Source organism: Chelonoidis abingdonii, chromosome 20 (assembly GCF_003597395.2).
Source record: "Chelonoidis abingdonii isolate Lonesome George chromosome 20, CheloAbing_2.0, whole genome shotgun sequence".
Lineage (NCBI taxonomy): Eukaryota > Metazoa > Chordata > Testudines > Testudinidae > Chelonoidis > Chelonoidis abingdonii.
Window position 1 is genome coordinate 10,778,645 of NC_133788.1, and position 24,034 is coordinate 10,802,678.

The following is a 24,034-nucleotide window of genomic DNA, read 5'->3' on the forward strand; positions in this document are numbered from 1 at the left end:
AGAGAGGTAGTTTGGTAGCAAAATATTATTTCAAAAACATCATCTACCTCCTAATTTCTTGACATGTATGTGTTTTGATCTGTTACAAATCTTCCTCCCATTAAATGAGCACCCTGCTCAGAAAAGCAAATTGTTAACAACAGCTTTCTTTCTTTCTTTTTTCTCTTTCAACATTAATAACCAATTACGGTCAGTTCTGACAGTCTGTCTTAGAGGTATGTGTGAGGTAGACCATGCAGCACTGTTATTAAAACAGGTTAAATTTTTATCACCACTCTAATGTATAATATTACACACTCTGCTCACACCTTCAATAATGACTGGAATAATCCCATCTGGATACAGATCAACTGATTAACCAAATCTCATGAACCAATAGTAGCTCATCTCTAGTGTCAAGTTTACCATTACTGTTCGCCCACCTTTGTGGTCTTATCCTTTAATTTTTATTTGTCTTGTTTTCTATCTGTCCCTTTCCTATTGTAAACATTCAGTAATTTACTTTCCAGTGGATATGAAGCTTTCATTGTTACAGACCCTTAATGTGCTCCATTCTATTTATGAAATACTACATAGGAAAAAGAAAAAGAAATCTGTTCATTTTGAAGCATGAGTTCTTGAACGGAATAGCAATAAAATATATGCTAGTACATGGCAATATGATTGGCATATTCATTAATAATAGAGGGACCTTTCATAATTTATCTAAAGCTCTTCTGTGCATTTCTTTTCACTAGACTGTACAACATACCTTATGTACTTCTTGCTTATTTGCCTTGTACCTAACTGTAAACTCAATCCTGCAAGAGGACTGGTCCCGGCCTAGCAAGGCACCTATGCACATGCTTTATTCTGAGCATATAAGTAGTCCCATTAACACCAAAGAGGCTATGTTTTGCTTAAAGTTAAGACAATACTTAAGTGCTTTGGCATCAGAATGCTTAGCACTTTGTAAGATTGATCCCTATATACCTCCACAGTGAGGGCACAGAAGAAGATCTGGAATGTCTTTGTGAAGCACAGAGATGCAGGCAGTTGACTTTATGCAACAGCTAAAAGCAAAAAAGATCAAGGATGCGTGAGAGACAAAGAACTATGGTTTTGTTAGACTCTTAAATGGAAGAAAAATAGACTTTCTAAAAGCTAGCAAAAATATTTCTGGTATTTAGGGAATTTTTTCCCCAGAGGATGTTAGAAAGATCCATAGATGTTGAGGTTTGGATGCAAGGATGGTGGTTAAAAGAGAGAGAGAGACATGCTTTTTTGACCTTTTGATATGACCAACATGAATCTCTTTGACCTTCTAATGTTCCTTGAGTGTACGGTTTGTCAATGGAAGCTGAGACTGTGCATACTGAGAAACAGGAGCCTTGAAAAAGGAGTTCTTAGCAAGGCTCAAATATAATTTTAATAGGTGCCTTAGAAAAACTAAGATGATTGATAGATTTAATCCTAGAGGAATTTTAAAATATCTCGTTCTTAGACCAAGAGGTAGACCTGAACTAACACTGCATTGGGACACCAGCCAACTTCCAAAGCTTCCAAAGTCCTGAAGCAGACCAGAATTTTGTGTCTGGAATGTTGATTTGAGTACTCCTTGGCATTACAAAATAAAATGAGCTATTTTCCTTTTTATTTTTGCTCATTATTGTGCCAAAAATACCTGTTTTCTAAACAAACCTTTTCTAAGGGCATGCTTATCCTTCTCCTATGCTTTAGGAAGAAGCCTTGAAGGTGTGATCACCCAAGTTACTTTCCTATCAGCAGATTGTGATAGCCTAAACACTGAATTATCATCACGCTGCTGGAGCAAACAATAGAAGCAGTTGGGTGGCAAGGTGGAGATCTCTTATTCAGACCGCCAGCTGTGCAACAGCGAACTAGGTGTTTGAGGTTCTTTGGGTGAGGAAGAGGCTTGTCATGACTTAGAGAGGATGGAGCTGGACAATGCATCTACTTTATAGGATGCTTCCTCCCCTCCTAATCTGGTGGATTTCATTCTGCCCCAAAAAGCATTGAATCCTTTTTATACTTTCCTTCTAACCCATGAGGATGGGTGTGGAGTACTGGCATGTTGCCAACAAAGAATAGTAACACAGTGGCTGGGGAAATCTCACACCAGAGGAAAAGAGTTCTTGTTAAGGCTGGGAATAGCTCAGTGGTTTGAGCTTTGGCCTGCTAAACCCAGGGTATGTGAGCTCAATCCTTGAGGGGGCCGCTTAGGGATCTGGGGCAAAAATCAGTACTTGGTCCTGCTAGTGAAGGCAGGGGCCTGGACTCGATGACCTTTCAAGGTCCCTTCCAGTTCTAAGAGATAGGTATATCTCCAATTATTATTATTATTATAATCAGATCTGGGCTCAGTTCCTGGCTCTGAACAGATGCCCTGGTGACGTTTGGGCAAGTCACTTCATCTCTGTGCCTCGTATATGTGAAATGGGAAATATAACAATACTTCCTCCCCATCATCTGTCTTGTCTGTTTAGATTGTAAGGCCAGGGACATTCTCTTCCTCTGTGTTTGCACAGCCCCTAGCACCGTGGAGCCACTAAAAACATGTCATACAGACCGTAAATAATAATAATAACCCTGCTGCTGAGGGAAAAGAGGCAAGTGTCAGCTGCTCAGATGGCGTTAGGTTCCTGAAAAAATACAGCCTGGCTTCCCCTTGGACTCTGAGAATTCGATTCACCCATTGTGACCTCAGAACCCCCGTCCCTTTGGGAGGAGGAGGGAGGACTGGACCTGATCTTCTCTGCTGACTTTTTATCCATAGGAGGAGACTTTTCCACACTAGATTGTCTCTCCTCTCTCTCTGTTCACCCCCTCATCTTAGATACAGCAGAAAATCTCTCTTTAATAACAGAGCAGGCAAAGATATAAACTAGGTGAGTGGCAGATTTGCATTTATCCTTATAAGGCACATCAGCAGTAAACGTGGGTTTCTGGTAGGCTTATTTATTAAAGCTTTATACACTGCAAAGGAAATATAGCTAGTGTTATTTTCAAGCTCAGTGAACTCAAGAATGTATTTGTGAGCCTTCCAGTTATTATGACATCATTGTATAAATGCAAGAACGGGGACTTTGCAATGTCAGGCAGCTTTCCTGTCAATGTTAATTTACTGTCTTTCTGAGAACCAGATACTAAACACTTGAAGTATTAACATCATTTCAGCTCTTAAGTAAAACTAAAGAAGTCTTTTCATCTTTCCATTGACTGGCGGCTACTTAAGTAGATCACAAGCTTTATGCCACTTTGTCTGAGCTAGGAGAGAAACTTTAATTGTTCCCGTCTTCCTAGTGCAGGTATTGATTAATAAAATGTATTAGAAAAGATCTTGGCCTACTTTTTGCGCCATCAAACAAGTACTTAATGACTGTATTACTCTGCAAATAGCATCACTTTAAAGCACTGGATTGAGCCCCTTTGTACTTAACTTTCATGCAGTTTTTTTCATCCCCTTAGGAACAGTGAAGTTTCTCCTGCACTTTAATATTCAAGGAAGTGGGGGAGGGGAAGGCACAAATGGCTCTGGGTTTAGGAGTACCATATTCAGCCTGTAGCCATGCCTACGGATGTCCTTGGGCAAAATTGCATGTTACGTGTTGGGTGTAAACTAAGAGGCATTAAGTGGTACAATCTGTATAACTTGTGTTGCATTAGTATTTAGAGGGTATGCAAATGAACGTGACTTACGTGCCAAAGGGGAGGAGGATTTATTAGAAAAAGTAACTAACAGGAGTGTGTACGGTAAAATATGCCTCCCTGCCACCTCATTTTATTATATTCCCTCCTTTGAACCTCATTCCCAGAACACTCAGTCTATTTTACACCCTTTTGTTAGTTGCCTTTCTTGCTACATTCTCCTTCCCTCCCCCCCCACCTCACAAATAAGGTACACTTGTTTTACAGGCTCACTGAATGGCAAATCAGTCCCAGTTACACTGATTTACCACTTCCTTTCAGGGCTATATAACGTCATCCGGTTTAAAGCAGAACTCCCCTGATTATTTCAATTGGGAGTTCTGCTTGAAGATCATAGCACTGTATAGTCCCAATGTGCAATTTATGCCACTGCTAAATTTGACACGTGGGCGCGTTTACATCCTGGTGCCTGTTTTGTATTTAGACCAGTTTGAGTGCTGACCAGCAGTTGTTACGATCTGACAATCGTTTAGTGCTTTCGTTCTAGTTCCCGTTGGAAAAGCATCTGCATCATTTCACTCCTCCAACTAGTCTTGGTACCCTAAGCCAACAAGGACTCATCTTGTTTGAGGTTACTTCTCTGGGGCAAAACACTTTGCAATCTTGTAAATTTATTTGAATTAAGACTTTCTCTGTTGTATAATGTCAATAACGGGAGTGCCCTGTTCACAACAGAAGTCTGCATATAAATAAAAATACTTGTCTCTTATCTACTGCTTTTAGCCACAGATCTCAATGATAGGAAAACTGAGGCACAGATTGGGGAAGTGACTTCCCCAGTGTCACTCCAGTGGGAAAGTGATAGAGCAGGAATAGGCCTGATTCCCATTTCAGTGCTGCTATACCACACTGCCTCCTGAGATGGATGCTTCTTTGGTCAAATCCAGCCCAGAGTTAACTTTTGGTGTAAATGTTGTAGGATCTCTGCATAGTAAATGCACCATTGTGCAACATAGAAGATGCTTGGGTGAGAGGAGTCAAGAAATGCACGTGCATCAGTTAAAAAAGCCAGAAAAGGGCCCTTAGTCTTTCTTGTCTTGTTCTCTTCACGTTCACAAATGTTCCCCTTTCTCTCTCTCCCTCGCTCTCTCGCTTTCATCTTTCCTAAGGGCAATGACTGACAGATTAATATATGTCTAGCTACGTGTCTTAGAAATCAAAAGGAAGGTGCTGTCAGAGTCGCTTGTCAGAAAATGATATTAGGCGCACTTGTCATTTGCTGAGGATTGCAGTGTTTCAGAGATAAGGTTGCATTTAATGAGTGTAAAAAGCCTCCTTGTGAAAAAGTGGGTGGTGCAGGGGAGAGAGAGTGATTACTTTTCTGGTGTCAGCTGAGTGCTTTATCATATAACTTGATACTGCGGCACCCTGGTAGGCACTGATAATGGCTGCTGGGGCTATTGCACCTCTTCAATTCCTCTGCAACTTCAAAAGTGATGACTTGTTACCTGATTTTAAACTCTTCTTGGATGTTGAAACCCACTATCCTAAGGGAAAGAAGCGAAAGCCTGTACGCTATGTTTTAAAGACAGACCTGTGAAAACACACAGCATAAAGGAAATGTGCTAAATATATAGCTGCTTTCCCTAGCAAACTATAAAGAATACTCAGTGGGTTTCAGTGAAATATGGAACTTGTCTGACAAGTGAAGGATAACTAATGAGAAACAGAGCTGTATCCCACTGAAACCAATTGTCTTTTGTTATGGAAAATATTTATCAAACCTTTTTTGCATTTGTTGGTTCTTCTAACAGTGCCATAATAACTCCTCTTACGTGCGGTGTAATACAGTTTTGCTCATATGCATCTCAGTTCTTTGAATTCTGCAGAAGTTATTATGTTGCCCTTTGGATATGATCACACTACATGAATATTTTAGATAGATGTTTTGTTCATCAGTGTAACGGTCATTCTTTTGCCAAGGTAGCTGGCTTCTACGTGGTGCAAAGATGCCAAATGTACAGCTTTATTATCTATAATGTCACATCAGAAGATGAAGTAAGAGTCAAAGGTGGAATTTATCAGATCAGTGAAAGAGATCAGACATTTGCCACGTTTTTGTAACAATACTTCTTTATCAAGTGTACCTCTTAAAATTATCCAAAAACGCTGAGATTTATGTCTTATAATCTCTTTGCCAAATTAGACATGATTTTTTGTTATTTTGCTCAAATGTTAGAAAATTAAAGAAATGACTCGGTTGGTTCCCAGTGCTGATTCAGCATTCCCTTGACTGAAAATGGTCTGATTAACAGAGAACGGGATTATGGCATACAGTAATGGCTGCTTTATTCTGTCTTGCGAGATTCTGTTACCCTGACTATGGAGCAGACTGGGACAAATATTTAATACATGAACTAAGATGTTAGTAAACAAATGTTTTTGAAATAGGCTTTTAGTTTCAGAACTAAATGGCGGCTGGAGAATGGTGATAGATAATGCTCAGAGTATAATTTTTTATGAGTAATGCATTTATAAAACCTGCTCACATCAGAGTTGGTGGGGGAAGGATTTTAATGATATCGTCTTTCTATGAGAGAAGATTTTACAAATGTACATCAGTTAAACTATGTAATATGTCTGGATAAAAAGCCACAAGAAGTACGCAAAACTGTGGACCCAGGTAAATAGTATTTTGTAATCATAATGGAACCCAGAGGAAGGTATATCGATGAGATGGGGAAGGTATATATTCCCTGGCTGAAAAGTTGTGGCCAGAAAACAGTTTGGCAATTTTTGTTGTTCATATTTGGGATGGGGGAAGGAGGAGGAGAATGTCTGTCTTCACTCTAGCCTAAATACGTGACTATATTTGGAGAAGTTTGGGAGGGAAATGGCAAAGTGAAATATCTCTACAATTATAGGACAGTGAAGCTTCCTTTCCCAGACTGTTAATGGTTTGGGGAGAGAATCCGTCATCCCTGAAATTAGTGGAAAGCACTCAGTATTATAGAGGATCAGGCCCCGCCCTTAGCGAGGAGGAGAAGAGAGCTCTGCTGTTCAGCTCTGGCTCACTTTTATTCTTTGTTTCCATTTGAAACCCAAATCATAGAACTGCCTGCAGAGTGGCTGCCTTGCTGATGCTGTTCATATAAATGAGAATTCCAGCTTTTATGCTAATTCAGTTTCAGGTTTCTTTGAACCTGCAGTTTATGGGCCTCTGCTTAAAACGGCAATCTGTTCTGCATAAAAGAAGGGATTACAAAGTGTTTTTAGTTCTGCAAATGCTGCAGAAAAATATTAAATAAAAGTTGCACTGTCATTAATACATCCCTGTGAAAGTTTTCTGCTTTGTCAAATTGAAAACTTTTTTCTTGAATTTAAATCTTATTCTGCAACACTATGTCAGTTCTGGTTCTTTCTAATTGCTGCTGTCAAGAATGTACATTTTGCATAACATTCCCCACCCCCTGCATCTTAGTGTAAAGACCATTTTCCTCCCCTCCTCTTCCCCCCCCTCTGAAAGTCAGTCAAGCTTCACTTTCATCTCCTGCCAAGAGCCCACCTGGGGAGGCAGTAGTTTTCCTTGTAGGCTGAGTGTAACCATGTCACAGTAGAGCAGATTCAATCCCCCTGGCAAAATCCAGACTATTTTTTATTGACATCTGTTGCCACCTTTTAATGTATACAAGAGCTGTAATTTTGTTTGTGGTAGCATTCATCTAGGTCATTACTAGGGACAGGTTTATTTTGTAAAACATTACATGATCTTCGGGTTCTTACTCTTTGGGACATTATGCCATCAGACTAGCTGTGTGATGCCATTTCTTTAAAAACACTGATGGCTCCATAAATTCTTTCCTCATAACCCCCCTTCTCCCCCACATCTCATATTCTCTAGCAGATAAAATTATGTATATTTTCAAAGCGTTATTAAGGACTTTATAGGGTATCATCACATTCACAATTCAGACACTGTAATGCTTTTTGAAAAGATAAGCCACTGAGAGGAACCATAAATGTTTCCAGTTTCCAGCTGAATACCTAAGTGTTGGAATATCCAATTTTCACATGGCCAGGAAATAAACTGCACAGGTGAGAGAGAGCTTGCCATGAATGATTTAATACACTATTATCTGCCATAAATTTAAAATTCATTTGCACGTTGCCACAGAGATGGGTTGTTCTTGGGAACGACTGCACCGTTCGGAAGCAAAGCTCTCCACATGTTGCTCAGCATTTAGGCTGCTTCAAGTCCTCCAAGCTAAGATGTATTGGACCACATAGATACCTCCAGGCATCTTTAAAATGGACCAAAAAATTCCAGGGTCAGTTCTCACACAAGTTCATTGGGTCTCATCAGATGGCTATAGGCACGGCTGCTGCAGAAACAGTGATATCCTTGTCACAGACCACAGATAGATTAAAATAGAATTTGGGCACAGTCCCACCAGGGCAAAGGATGGAAATGTCTTAAAACCTAGTCAATCTAGATTTTTATTCTATGGAAAGGATTGGTATAACTGAAAATCTATTTTTCTGAGACTGTAAACCTGATCCAAAGCCCACTGAAGTCGGTGGAATTTTTTTGTTGACTTCTGTGGGCTTTGGGTGAAGCCCTAAGATCTCATCCTTTCATTTTAAAGATTAAAGTGCACATGCAAGCAGAAAAACTTGGATCCCACTACTTATCTACAGGACATGTATAATGAACCCAGGCATGCCCACTGCCCTGCTAACCTACTTTAGGGAGAGGAGAGGGTAATCCAGTCTTAGATTTCGTGTAGACTAAGATTACAGGTCTGACTAATGCATTTGATAAGTCTTGTGTAGACAAGGCACACTGACTAAAGAAAAGCATACACTGCCTTGTCCACAACAGAGCTTTCAAATCTGTTCAAATATGTTAGCTAACTAGGGTGACCAGACAGCAAATGTGAAAAATCGGGACAGGGGGTGGGGTGTAATAGAAGCCTATATAAGAAAAAGACCCAAAAATCAGGACTGTCCCTATAAAATCGGGACATCTGGTCACCCTGTAGCTAACTTGCTTTAATTTTACACCTTTAATCCTAGACCAGGCCCTACTGTCCATGCAGTCCTTGGATACTTGGCTTATAGTGCTTACAAAAGTTCTGTTTATATTATTTTTGTAATGAGGACTCCTGTCTCTTAAGAATTGGACTCAGGCAGCTCAGCTGGACTTAATCAAGTGGCTAGAAGTGAAATCTTCTGCATCTCATTGCCAGTAAGAGATCATGTAATCCATTCCATTGCTAATGCAAGATTGTTATTTACAATACATGTATATCAAGAGCTTCAGAAAGCTGTACAATACTGAGGGCCAGATTCTGTCCACAGTTATAGTGGAGTAACTCTGGTACTACGCCAGTATGACTCAGATCAGAATTTGACCATGCGACTGATCCTATCCTGAAGGATTAGAATTTCCATCACAGTTTGACTAAATAACACCCTCTGTTTAACAGCCATGTAATAATCACCCTGCTATATTTATAACCAGTGGGTTTATATGGGCCTGTCGTTGTGAACACAAGATTACTATTACTGTTAATACTATTTGTATTGTTGGTGTGCACATTCCTACTTAGTTGTCCCAGCGGAAACCACTGTAGTGCATGCAACTGTACCTGAAATATGAATTCTGGGGAAATGCACAAAATAATGGGGAAAAAAGTCATCTTTCAGGGATCATACAGTGGAACCCTCAAGAACTGAGTGATATCTGCATAAAATCCTATAACCATATATCAGAAACTAGTAGGAAGGTTTTTCCTAAGTAGTTGACATAGCACTGCTAGCTTGCATGGCTTAGTCCCGCCCTACATTTTTACGCTGCAGCTTTTAGGAATCAACAGCTTTATTCACATAGCCAAATGTTCCCCTGGGGCCCCATCCAAAGCCCATTGGTACTAATGGTAACCTTGCCACTGACTTCAATAGGTTTTGGATCTGGCCCCAAAATTCTTAGCCCAGCTTGAATCTGACAAAGAGTGGCAGAAGGAGGAGGAGAAGTCTTCCCTGCCTTCAGCTGCCCCCTGTGGGGGAACCAGCCGCAGGCAGTGTGGAGAACATAGGCCCAAGGAGAGGGGCAGAATGAGACCAGGGCCATGACCCTGCTATCTCCACACATCAGCTAACAGAGCTGAGTCCATCAGAATTCCTCCCACGCTCCTGCTGCTGCTGCTGCTGTGTACCCCCACATCCAATTAAACTGCAGTCTGGACCTTTAAAATGTAGACTTGCTGCGCATGGGCCTGGAAAACTGATTGATCCTGAGAAGCCACTGGAGTCCATCATGCTGCTGTTCCCCATATTCCTCAGACTCCCAATGAAGAAATGTTCTGATCTCATTGCAGAAGGCATAATATAGCCAGACATTGTACTTGGATACATACTGTTCATATGCAATACTAGTTTTTAGCATAGTAATGAACGTACTCAGAAATCAGTGGCAAAATTCCCATGGCTAAATCCGACCTGCCCTTGCATGGGTGTGTACTGGGAAGGAGCATATGTATAACCCTCCCTCCCCTCCCCTTCAACATACATGAGTAGGAGGCTGCTATAATTTACTTCCCAGCACCAGCTCCGCCTGCTTTCTGTGCCGACCATCCCTAGATGGTAAAGGTGTAGCCAGGAATGCTAGCTAGAGCAGTGGCTCTCAACCAGAGGTACCTGTACCCCAGGAGTCCATAGAGGTCTTCCATGGGGAACATCAACTCATCTAGATATTTGCCTTGTTTCACAACAGGCTACATACAAAGCACTAGTGAAGTCAGTACAAACTAAAATTTCATACAATGACTTGTTTATACTGCTCTATAGACTATACACTGGAATATAAGTACATTGTTTATATTTCAATTGATTTATTTTAGAATTGTATGGTAAAAATGACAACTTAAGCAATTATTCAGTAATGGCTTGTGACACTTGTACTTTTGTGTCTGGTTTTGTAAGCAAGTAGGTTTTAAGTGAGGTGTAACTTGCGGGTACGCAGGACAAATCAGACTCCTATAAAGGGTACAGAAGTCTGGAAAGGCTGAGAACCACTGAGCTAGAGAACTCCCCACGGTAGCCAAGAAACATTACGATATATACCTCTAAGCATCTCCACTTCTTCCCATCTCCAGCTCAGCTAACTTTGTAGGAGGCTTAACCACTACTGTGTTGTTTGAGTGAATTATTACATATGTAATCATAATAATGTATTTGTGTTTTTATTTTCCCAAGTGTCTGGGAAAGGGCGGGTGTACAGTGGCTGGATTAATACATATAGTGCCTGGTGGTGCTAATAGTTGGTGCTGGAACTCAAATAGCAGAAGTCTATGCAAAAACAAAAGAATCACTGTAGTGTCTGCTTAATCTCAAAGACCAAAGTATCTCAGTTTAGTCACCCAAACTGAGGCACTCACAATTTGTCAACACGTGAGAATTCTGGGTGTAATTTTTAAAACCAATGACACATTTCTCCTAGGGGATAAAAATGTCTAATTCTTTATACAATAATAATGTGTGCAGTATGTTGGTGCATGTATGGTATTAGATAATATACAATGCAATTTCTAGCATCTTTTCTTGTGCAGATTTTCGTAAGTTTTACCAATTGACATTTACCTTCATCTGCAATCTTAACTGTAGTGGGCATAACCTACAAATGGGCTCACTTCACCTACCACTGAAATGTAGCCAGCTGTGGAGTTGAATGTGGCTTCTGTTAAGCTGCTGGCAGTAATACTGCACAACCTTTTAGGACTGGAAGTGTCAAATACCTTTTCCTTGTTGAAATTAATGGAGTGCTTTAGACTGTAAGGCAAAACTAGAGCTCGTCTGAATTTTGCCAGGATAGTAGGAATAAGATTCCTCCATTTGCTAGAAGTGTCATGGGGTCTCTAACCAGCACAAGTGATCAGGGCCTTGGTTTTATAACTCCACTGGAGCAGCATGCACAGATGTTTAGCCCTGTTCATGTGCTGCGCCTCACATGAAGTGGAAAATCAAGAGCTGTTGTGTGAGCATTTACCTGTCCCTGCAACTCTTCTCTGGCGTTTGAGCTCTGTAGTCCGAACATCCCATCTGTATATCATGTTCTCATGCATCAGATCCAGTGCCACTTACTCCAGAAACATAGTCACCCTGGCACCAGATATGCACCTGCCCCCAGTGTTAAGAAAGCCACCCATGGGAGCTGCTGCTCAACAGCTACAAGATAGTACAAAGCATTAGGTAGGTAAGTGCAGGAGTCGGGATAGTGGGGGGCAGTTAAGCAGGGGCTATCAGGCTGCTGTGTAGGTAGGACAGGGCAGGAGCCGGTGAGTTTAACCCTCGTGGGACAGCACAGGGAGGTCAGGCTGGGGCGCAGTGGGGCAGAGCGCGGCGAGGTCAGGAGGAGGCGCCCCGGCCAGGGCTGGATGGCAGGCTGGTGGCGGAGTAGGGCGGGGAAGGCAGGCGGGAGGGGAGGAGCAGAGGCCGGGTGGGAAGTCCCTGTCGGAAGGTGGCGGAGTCTCTGAACTTGGAGCGCTTCTGGCTAGACACGGCTGGGGGGGGGCGAGCCCGTGCGCTGGGGCGGCACTGGGAGAGGTGCCTATGCGGCCGCTCGCCGGGAGCCCTTCGGCAGGAGCTCGGGGGGCGCTCGGGCGCCTTCGTTTCTGCGGCGCAGCGCCTGGGGCTCGCGTCCGGCTCCGGATTACCGGGTGTAGATCCGCGTGGTGGGGAAGGAGCGCCGGGCGGGGCGGATGTCACCCCCCTGAGCCGCTGTTTCCAATGGAATTCACTTGAACCTGGCGGCCGGAGAGCGAGGCGCGGGGGGAGCCGCTTTGTCTCCGAAGAGAGGGGCACGAATCCAAAGACTTTAAAAAAACGGACACCCCCCCCCCCAGCCGCCGCTGGAGCCCCCGCGCTGCTCCCCAGCCCAGGGAGGTGTGTGAGTGTCCGGGGTGCGGGAGCGCCTGGGATCCGGAGCGCCTCCAAGCGCCTCCTCTCCGGGGCACCGGGCGCAGGTTGGAGCGCTGCCCCCCGGCTTGCTGCTGCTGCACATGGTTTTCTTTGTCTTGCTGCCGCTGCTATTTGATTAGCTTTCCGCGGCCGCTGCTTTCCCCGCACCCGCTCGCACCCACCCACCCCCTCTCCCTCTCCTCCCTGGGAACCATCTTGCCAGGAGAGGGGGGCTCCGCTGCGCTCTTCTCTCGCCCTCCAGCAAGGATGGCTGGCTGCGTGGTTTGGAGTCCCCACCTGGAGGGAATTGGCCTTTGAAGGATTAGTTTGGGTGTCGCTTGGAGACTTTTTTTTTTTAAAGCCCAGTTGGATCGGAGTTCGCTGGAGACCGGAGCACGCGCGTTCTCACACACACACGCACCAAAAATGAACTTAGGGCTATCAGTAGCTCTTTACCCTTTGCGATCAGGTAAATGCCTCCCTCCCCCCCACTTTGCATCTTCTGCTCTCCGCTGGGAGGGTTGGACCTGGTTGAGATCTGACAGGCTGGGGGGGAGGTTGCACCGGTTCGAAGCTTGTTTTAATGGCGAAGTGTATTGCCCGTACTTGGTGTTATTGGGGATTTGTTGGCGGAGGAGGGGATGTTCTCTGTGTGGTTAGAGGGGGTCCTCTGTCCGCAGTCACCACCTCTGTTCCGACCCCACCTTCCCAGCAGGATGTGGGACCCTCTGGGACAGGACTCAGGGTGTCTGGGCAGTTCAAGCATGTGCAATTTTATATTCGCCCCAATCTGGATCCTACTCTAAACAACCATGGTTTTTTCGCCCCTAAATCCGAACTGGCACAAGTTGAGGGAAGGGGCGCCTGGATCCTCTTCATATCCCCCTTGCCTCGGGGATCCCTGCTTTGGGCTCCCTCATGCTTCCGGGAACAGGACTGTTGGGGTGCGCCCGGCACGGACGCCTATAAATGGCAAGCGCCATGGGTGGGTGGTTTGCACTTGGGCCGGATTTGGGGTTGCTGCTCTCTAGGTCCAGACCCGGGTGGGATGGGGCGGGGGCGGGCTGTTGACAGGTCTGTGGTTCCTGGGTCTAAAGGCTTCGGCTCGTTCCTCACTGTTGACATTTGGTGGAGTTAGTGTGTGTGAGAGAGAGAGAGAAGGTGATCGCAGAAGGGGAATTGGGGGGAAGGTGCCCCAAGTTCTGGGGATAGCCGCTGGGGAAAGATCGCGCCGTGGGAACGTGAGAGTGGGGACTTGGGGCTGCAGTTCCGTTTCCACGCACCCAGCTAACGGGCTTTGCATGCAGGAGGAGAAAACGGCAAATGCATCCCCGCGCTACTGCGGGCTGAGCTGATGCGGAGCAGCCTCGGCCCATGGATGTAACCCCCGTGGGGCGGACAGGGGCGCGGGCTGCGAAAGTATCTCGTGTAAGAGTTGGTGTCTTTGCAAGTGCTTCAAAACCAGCCTCTATGCTGAGAAGGCGGCCAGCCTCTCTGTCTGGGCAGGACACGATTTGGGATGGGGATAGAAGATTATTCGTTATGGCTTTTTTTTTTTTTTTTTTGCTGACTTCTGCAATTCCTGTTGTGAAGGACCAAGCTCTGCTTGGGAACTGAAATAAGCAAAGTACAAATAGGGCGGTTATAATCTGCTTCAGCATCGTTTCTCGCACTCTCCAAGACAGGCTAGAGGATGATGGTGAAAAGAAAGAAGACGTTGTACTAGCACCGTGCATGTTCTGTACACAGGCTCACACGGGTTTCCAGAAATGTGGTGACATCTCCAGGTACGGTGTCTGTCCATTGGCGACTCGGCTAGGGCTCGAGCAGTGGAGATCATCGGGGTGGTAGTGAACGAACACACATTTTCTCATGTCTCCTGGAAAGGAAGAGTCTCCAATATCCCAGTCAGTCTCCATTTCTTAAAAAATCCAGGTCTGACAGCGTACTTCCTCAGATCATCAGCCACTAACGTAAAAACACTCTATCGTTTGCTGCCAATAGATTTTCATTGCCGACATGCAAGAGATTTTAAGTCAAGAACACTTACAGGCATTGTATTTTAGTGGATTTTTTGCGTTCGTGTTGAAGGCTTTTTGAAAATGTTTTGTTTTTGTGAGGTGTAAGTGCCACTTGATTGGGCTGATTAATAATTGTATAGGAATTAATTATTGAATCATGTTTGGTGACTTTTTATTTTTTTACTGTTGTGTACTTTGCTGTTAACCTTAATGAAGCTTCATATTTAAAAACAAAGTTCTAACTTGCTGTTCAAGCTAACCAGGTGGTTACTGACTATTTCCATCATAACACATGCAGTGTTGATGGGTTTTTGTTTTGCTTTGCTTTTGCTTTTCTTTTTTGAGTTGATGCTGTCAGATTCAACAATGCAGTTAATAAGGCAAAAGAGGCATTCACTTTCCAGCAGCCTCGTCTTTGTAAAATTGTCTTTAATTTATTGTATAGCCCTGCTAATAATCACATCCCTAATTTGGGTTGAGGTGTAAAGGTTGTTCATGCAGAATGTATTATGTACCACATTAGGTCTAACAAATGTCACAGACAGACTTCGCAGCGGTGTTTCTTGCGTTTTGCAATGGACCGGAAAAAATTGTCACCTGGATATTCTGAGCTTGGAAAAAAGTCTCTCGCCCCCCTTCCCCCCCACCAGAAGATCAAGGTTAAAAAAAAATATTTCCCTCTTTTTTCATTGTGAGGGGGTGGGGAGTGATTAGGAAGCGCACACATTTTCTAGGCTGTTTCATTTTGAAATGCTGGAATAAAAGAATTTCAAAAGCTATAAGCAATTTTTTACAATAAAAGTAGTTCAGGCTTGATTTTTTTCAAAAGCAGGATGATTTGGGAAGAACTTGACTTTTAAGGGGAAACTGAATTTAGAAAGACAGTTGTGGATGAAATCCAGGCTGAAAGGCTATTGTTTTTAATCAAAGAACAGGATGATTGGCATGTTTATGAAAGTAAGGAGAAATCTCCTAATTTGTTGGAATAATGTCCAACTGTTCTTTAAAAAGCATGGCTTCCTTGATCTCTTCAATTTGTACTTTATTCCCATATTTTCATTAATTTAAAGAAAAGCATCACTGAATAATAAATCCATCACTGAATAATATATCCAGTGTTTACAAGGTATTTAATCAGAAAGAAGTATCCTAGCTTAGCTTTTAAATAATACATACAACACTAATCTGGCAAAATCTGTTTAAATTTGGAAGCAAATTGAGCAATTTTTAACAAATAAGAATATAAAAAAGATGCTTTAACTTGATGTTAAATTAATATATACCTAAATGTGTTGTTATATTATAATACATTTTATATAAACTGATTTTTGTGTGTATGTATATCTTTCTGTATAGATCTATATATATGCCTATATATCAGTTTATATACAATGTATTGTGTAATATAATATATGTCTAATAAATTCATTTTGCTAGACACAACTTTAGAAATGACCTCCTGATTTAAGTATATATGGATAATTATTTGCTGTCTAAGTACAGGATGTTTATAAGCTTTGTTCACTGAATGCAAATGGAAAACAATGCTGTATCAGAGCCAAACACCAAGAAACTAAAAATACTTCACAACTTTTGCAATCTGTATTTTCTCCAAGCCCATAATAGAATATTTTGTTAATAAGCACATTTAATTCTATAAAATGTCAAAAAGCTGATTATCCTGAAATATGGTTAAATTTTAATAGCTTTATTTTGTGTGTATTCTGTAAATTCAGATACGGTATAGATTTAGGCTTTACGGGGGGAAGTATATAGGTGTATGCCCCTATATGTGTACACATGCACAACAGACACACAGACTTGAACTTTTCCATTTTAGGGAAGTAAGTTGTTTGCTAAGCAGAACCTTTTCAGGGATATTTTCCCTTGGCTGAGTCTTTAACATTTAATCTTTGGAACAGAGGTCCACAGTTGTTTTAAATGACATTTAAATAAGGTTTCTGTTTTATTGATTAAAAATAGCCTACTGATGTGAAAATTGTAGCAATAATTAAGAAATGGGTATTTTTTCACAAAAAGCAAAGGTAACGCGGGTATGATGGAAAAATACCAACTAGTTATCAGATTATGCAGAGTGAGTAGTGTCTCGATTATTTTAACCAAAGTGAGTCCAATGCTGAGATATTTCTGTTAAGCATAAATCATGTTTTGTTTAATAAACAGCATGTTATAGCAAGTCAGACAAACACTGGCCTAAGTCTGAAATGCTAAAAATGAAATGATAAATACACTGGGTCTTAAAAGAAGAGTTCTTTAAAAGAAAGAAACGCGCAGAACTGCAAACACATGAGACTGGAATGAGTAATTCAAAATTATGGTATCTGTCCTAGGCTGCAAAATCATTGTCAGAACACGTTGGGTTGCCGTATGTATCATAGTACAAAAATATATTTTGTGTGCAACTAAGATGTTGAATAAGGAATAATATTTTAGTTTATTAACTAGAATCTTTCCAAATAAATATCTGCACTGCAGGACAGTGAAACACAGCCAAATAGCACCATCTTATGGATAATTTTTTCTGGAGCTGCAGCTTTCATGAGCTTTCTTGTTTTGTCAGCCTGTTTTTGGTTTTTCTAAGGTATATAAATATACATACACATATTTTAATAATATATAATGTACCTTCTTTTTCATTGGTATTTCAGGCATCTGATGCCAGCTCTGAAAAACTATTCAACACTGTTACAAATAAAGGTAAGATTGCAATCCCCACCATAAGCATATATGTTTTTCTACATGCATTTCTTTTCATGGCAATTTCAATTTGAGATAAAATGTAACTTGTCGTGCAGGAATGTAGCAATCAGCTTGCTACTGCTTTTTATGTTTCCCTTGGTTTCAGACATGTTCTATATGCTTCATAATTTCTTTGCGAAAGCAATATAAAATAAAGAATTTAAATAATGCATTGCCTGCCTGGTCAGAATTAATTTAAATAACAATATTAGGGAATAATTTATTTTACAAATGGCTTTAATTTAAGCTCATTTAAATAACGGTAACAGTTTTCAAAATGTTTTAGCATGATTGTTACTCATCAGCTACATGATAGACATGGAATTATGAATAGCCAATTTGTACTGCTGACAGTAATAACCAGCCAGCATTTAGTATTCACAGGATAATAGTAATAAACCATGGCTTGCTGTGCCGTATGCTTTCTGTAAAGTTAATAAACGATATAGAGGGCCACGTTTAAATATGTAATATCCCATTCATATCTCCCAAACAGCAATATTAAGAGGGAGTGGCTAATGATTTAACAGTACATTAAAGGCATACTTGCCTTAAATCAGTGTTAGTGGGCTTCTGTGCAGTGCATATTTGAAGCAGCATTGTTGAAAATAATGTGGGGGCACTTTTCTTCTTCAGGGCAGGGTGGGGAGAGAGTCTTGAATCAGTAGCTGTGCCAAGGTGTATAATTCAAAGGCTTCAAATTACGTAAAATCTATCTGATCTTTTCTCTCAGCCCCCCTCCCCCCATAACACCTGTTTAGTGGCGCTGCGTGATAATTGCTTACTAAGAAGGTGTGTGCTTTCAGCTCTAATCTCATACTGTCTTAAATTATAATTTCATTGGTGCACTGGAGCAAGGTTTGAGTAGAAAATACAGACTTGATTAAATTGAAACTTAAGCTTTGTCTATTGTCTAGGTGAATAATTTGGATGGTGACTTATCCTGTGTGTTTATCACATAAAGCTTTTTTGGTTTGGTTGGTTGGTTTGGTTTGGTTTGTCCTTTTGGATCATTTTTTAATGTGAAAAATGCCACATCCTGCCGATTTCTGTACCTTTTGATTCCATGGAGCTGCGAGGGGTGTAGCTGAGAGCATTAAGCAGCCCCTTATATTTGGGATTCCCATGCTGATACACTGCTTCTGAAATTACTTTGATGAATATTGAATTATATCTATTTTTAATTGCCTTATGGATCGGTATTTCTGTTTTATGTATTAACATCCTTTTGAAGGACAATCTGAAGGGATTGGGTTTTTTGGGCCTAAATAGCTTATCCAACTTGGCAAAATTATATTAGCTGTTCTGTTTACATTTTAATTTACAGCCGTCTTTCCTACTCCCTGGAAAAAATAGGTCACTAAAAAAAAAAAAAGATGACTTATGTGTTCAGGGACCCCAGACCCCCAAACTACATGTGACTGCCCCTTTATTTGGCTAATTTGCTGTAAAAAGCTTTGGAATTTGAGTAGTCTTTTCTTGGGGCTGAGCCAGAATAGAACAGAAGCTAATCCAGTGAATCAACATTCCTGACTGATAGCCTGTAACTAGGCTGAAGGGATCTCTTCAGTTGAAGGATGAAAAGTGATTGATGAAGACTTGGCCCCTGTTCCTCTTCCTTTCGTTTTCTTTTTAGAATCAAACACATTGCCTACATTCTTATTTTAGTTTACTTACCCAGTTTGATTTGTGGCATCTATTAGGTTGTGAATAACCGTGCTTGACAGGGAGCCTTTTCTTCTGAGGTACTTTTCTTTGGTGATTTAGTTCCCTTGAAAGGATTAGGGTTTCTTTGTGTAGCCTAAAATCAACATAGGCTTTTCGAAGCTTTGCTTGGGAAACCATACACAAATAAGCTTTTTAGTTGATGGTAGATTATTCCTTTGCCCCCTTATTTCCATCAAAATGGCATCTTTCTTTTCTCCTCCTGAGTTTCCCCTTCAAGCCATATGCTAATTCCTGTTGGCAACATGAATGACAAGGGAGAGAATCAGTGCAAATCCAGGTGCTGGAAAACTGGGCTGACTGGTTTCATTTTGTTTTGGGTGGGTTCTTTTCCCCCCACTGGGAGAAAGAGATTAAGGGGAAGAGGATGGAAAAAGCATGGGGGACAGTTTTGTTAAAGGGATTAACATTCAAACTACTAAATATCAGGAAAACAATCTAAAAAGATCCACTGTTTAGAGATAATGTCAATAATTGCTTCTAGACAGGTGCTGGGATTCTCATTATGGGTTGTGGTTTGTTGTTAGTCTGTCCTCTGAGTGTCTGCTGGATGGATGGTTGACTAGGCTGTCAAAGAGCTGTCAGTTTGATGCATTTCAAGTTCAAGTTCTCTTTTTTTGCAAAGTGGGCTGTTTGCTTTAAAGCCAGCTCTTCCCCTGTTTTGTCCAGTGTTCCTTTTGCCAGAAGCAATAAAAATCAGTCTAAGAAAGGTCAAATTTGCATTTGGTAAACTGCGACGAAAATCTTCAAAGCCCCTGGCTGATTGAACAATCTGACAAGGTATGGCAAACTGACAAGCATACATCCCTGGCCTGCTTCTCAAATATCACTCAAAGTTATCTGCCTGCCACACACATGTGGCGTGTTCTCACGTTTATTGTTCTGTAATTATTTGCATCAGAAACAAAAGATTGTGAAACTGATACTACAGAAAAAGTTATTCGCACAAAAGGAAGGACTCCCACTGCATTTTAATTATTAATTGGTGATGTCCTTCGTTTTGGGTCTTTGTCATATACTGTATTCCTTTTTATTATCATGTGGTTAGTTATTGTATTACAGTAGCACCCAGAGGCCCTTGTGCTAGTCTCTGTACAGCCTCACAGCAAGACACAGTCCCTGCTGCAAAAAGCTTAGGGCAAATTTTTCAAGTCACTTAGATATTTAGTAATCTAAGTTCCACTGAAAGACACTGAAAATAGAACTTAAGCTCCTAGGTCCAGATCTTCAAAAGATATTTAGACCCTTCATTCGCTACTGGGGAGTTATATGGGTAAATATTTGTTGTTAAGTAACAGTTGCTTTTGAAAATGTTACTCACAATCAAAATAAACAAGACAGCCAAAGGGTACAAGAGAGGAAGTACCATTTTAGAAATAGGAAACAGGGGTATAAAAAGATTAAATGATTTCCTCAAAGGCATACATGAAGTCTGTGGTAGAGCTATGGCTTGAACTCAGATCTCCTGAGTCCCAGTCCAGTTCATTAACCATAAGACCTGCTTTTTCATTTGGGATTTGGCAGACTAAGAGGTGTGTCCATGGTTATAGTATGTTAGTGATGTTTGGTAGGTGGTCTAGTTTATTTCAATCAGTATGTCTGAGTATAAAAATCCATTGCAGGATATGCCCTTAGGTCAGTGGTCGATTGCGATCAACTGATCGATCCTAGAGGATCTCCCAATTGATCACGATCTCCAGTGGTATAGTGGGGCTGCCGCTAAGGCAGACTCCCTGCCTACCCTGCCCTGACGCCGCTCCCGAAAGCAGCCAGCGCAGCCCCGCAGTCCCAAGGGCGGGCAGGGGGTCTCTCTCTGCGCGTTGCTCCTGCCTGCATGCACCAGCTCCGCAGCTCCCATTGACTCAGAGAGCTGTGGGGGCAGTGCTTGCAGAGAGGGGCAACACATGGAGCCACATGCCCTCTGTCTCCCCCCCTCCCCCAGGGGCCTCAGGGGCACGTCAGCCCCTTCCAGGAGTGGTGTAGGGCCAGGATAGGCAGGGAGCCTGCCTTAGCCTCTCTGTGCCTGCCGCCAAATGGGAGCCGCTGGAGCCCCAACCCCTGAGCCTGCTCCCTGAACCTGCCCCAAGCCCCACCGTGAGCACCCTCTGAGCCAGAACTGCAAACCCTGTCCTGCACCCCAAGCCCCAGCCCTGAGTCCCCTCCCAGAGCCAGCACCCCGTATTCCCTCCTGCACTCCAGCACTCTGCCCCAGTCCAGAGCTCTCTTGTAAAGCTTGCACCCCTCATCCCCTCCTGCACCCCAACCCTCTGTCTCAGGCTCAGCCCAGAGTCCCCTCCCACACTGCAAACCCATCAGCACCAGCCCAGAACCCGAAGCCCCTCCCAAACCCCAATCCTTGCCCCAACCCAGTGAAAGTGAGGGAGGGTGAAGGAGAGCGAGCGACGGGGTGGAGGGGGAGGGGACGGAGTGAGCGGGGCGGGGCCTCAGGGAAGGTGCGGGCTAGATCCTGGGTTGCCTTTAGATTCAAAAAGTGATCTTGGTTGTTAAAAGGTTGGAGATGACTGCCTTAGGTGTTTTTAAAGGACATATCAACTTTCCTTTGAGGTCTGAAAGCATCAACATCATTAATCCTGGCCCAGGTACTGAATGTTTTTAACCAAATTTTGTAGTGTAATTTCCTAGAGTAATGAAGTTCCATTATCTTCTGATAACCGACACACTTCAAAATCATAGTTCTGGAGCAGGCAATTGCTGCTGCTGGCTCTGTATTCAGTGTATGTTAACCCCTCTCCCCAGAAAATAGCCTTTCCTGAAGGGGGAAAAAATGATTCTCAGACTGTTGAAGTTTTATTCTGTACACAGTACTGAAGTTTTCTTTGATCAGGAGCCAGGTTAGGCTGTGGCAGCTTTTTATGTTCAAATTGTTTACAGGATGTTCATGTAAACTTTATGAATCCATCTGCCTTAATGCCAAAGCCAGCTGTCAGAGAAATATTTAGTCTCTCAGGATGAAGTAAATAGATGGGTGTGGGTTACCAGTTGTCCGTGGTGGCTGAAATGTGGCTCATGGCAAGCTCTGGCTTTTTAGGTTGTTCTGGAGAGAGACTGTCCTCCAGAAAAACCGGCACATGTTCTTGTTTCTTGTGTGTGTCTGTTTGGTACGTCATTTCTTTAAGACCCCCTGCCACTTCTGTTTTTGCAAACAGACAGGGAAGTGAAACAGGCAAGTATTTCTCTTCCCTGATCCAGTTCACAGGCGTTCCTGTGGTGGAAGAGAGGTGCTTCTCTCTCCAGGTGAACCAGCGTCGCCCCATTTGCCGTATAGAGTGTAACTGGAATTCACCACCACATTCAAAAAGCATGCACGCAATCTCAACATACCTAAGTATAGCAAAAAGCCACCACCAATATCACATACTGGGCAGGCAGATAGCCCCTGTCTCTGCCTTTTACCCTCTCTTCTCAGGAACCAGGAAAAACGCTCCCCAACCTACTCACCCATCCACTACCTTCACCTCCTGTTTTTGGCTGCCACCTTCACATCTCTGTATATCTACCAATGGGTGGCGTGTGCATTCCCAGCCTACTGCTCCTGTGCTATGTGTGTGGTGGCTCTGCTGCCCTTGGAAAGTAACTAGTTGGTTGGCCAGAGAAACCCAGGAATTATTGAACTGCAAAAGCAATTCCCTGCCTGGAAACATTTTCTTTGTGCTTCTGAAAAGGGCTCACTCCCTAAATGGGACTGTGACCAAGGCATGTCTGCAAAGGAGAGTTTGTAAATTGGGTCTGTGGGTTTTGGGTCACAAAGGAGTCCTAATGCAGAATTAGAAGGTGAATTCATCTGGCAGGCCATATCCAGGACATTAAATGTTGCCATCCCGTCCATGAGAGGCTAGGCTGAAAATCACAAACCATTTGATGAGGTTTGCTGTTTTGAAGACCCCACATTTCTTGTAATGAGGCAGTGCTGCCAACTGGACTAAGAGAGAGACTGCTTTGTTTCAGTGTAACTTCAGAGTTTTAAAAAAAGTGTGTGTGTGTGTGACAGGGGGGTGTTTGTTTTGGGATTGCCTGTTGCTCTAATTTCTAGAAAAAAGAGTCAGTTATTTTGTGTTCTGAAGGCTTTATCTGAACACGAAGCTTGGTGCGTTGTGTTGCATCTGTACGGTTCATATCCATCAGCATTAATACATTTTGCACTACTGAATGCCAGATGCATTGGCACAGCCAGCTGTTTACATGGTGAATTGTTCTGGCGCCCTTAGTGAAGGAGCATAGGTCCCCCTCTACACCTGCATGCCATCCTCCCTCCTATGCTCAAGTCACAGCTGCCGCCTCCTCTGTACGCTTTCACTCTATCCTCTCTCCATGCACAGTTACACTGTGCCCTTTCCCCACAAAGTTCTAGAGGAGAGTTCTCCAGGGCAGGACAGTGAGCTGGGGCGGCCAAATGTGGAAGCGAGAGTAGCTGTAATTAGCTATAATTTCTCAAATTAAGCTTTAAAAATACAATACAAGTAACTGTGAGCAATTATATTTTTTATTGGAGTGCCTAAAATTATTATTTGCAAATGTGATTTGAAGAGACCGTGCCCATTTTTACTTACAGCATAATAAAACTATCAGCTACTCCTTTTCTCTGAATTTTTGATCCTGTTCTTTTAAGAGTGTATTTGAAACTGTTGATTTTAGCAAAGTCAAACTAATCTGGTACCAGTGAGCAAAACAGCAATGTTTACTAAAGCATAATTTTATGTATTCTGGCTCCAGTATTTATTTTGTAGATTAAGCTCTATTTGATTTTCTCAGAAGGACTTATCAGCATTGCACTGCAAAATAACAGAAACCAGAAAAATCAAGTCAAAATAAGATGGAAAATTCTTTGGGATAGAGTGTTTAGTTTACAAAGTTTCTAGATTAGTGGAGTCCAACTTGGACTCTGGCATAAAATTTCATAAAGG

At 42.4% G+C, this 24,034-nt stretch overlaps 1 protein-coding gene across 6 annotated transcripts in view; it reads left to right on the forward strand.

Annotated features, from left to right (window-relative positions):
• Positions 1 to 24,034, forward strand: part of AUTS2 (activator of transcription and developmental regulator AUTS2) — a 986,700-nt gene that overhangs the window by 881,950 nt on the left and 80,716 nt on the right. For all 6 annotated transcript variants that reach the window (XM_075073927.1, XM_075073930.1, XM_075073929.1 and 3 more), the window contains one exon: positions 17,297 to 17,345. In XM_075073927.1, coding sequence (XP_074930028.1) covers positions 17,297 to 17,345 — 49 coding nt within the window. The remainder of the gene's footprint in view (positions 1 to 17,296; positions 17,346 to 24,034) is intronic.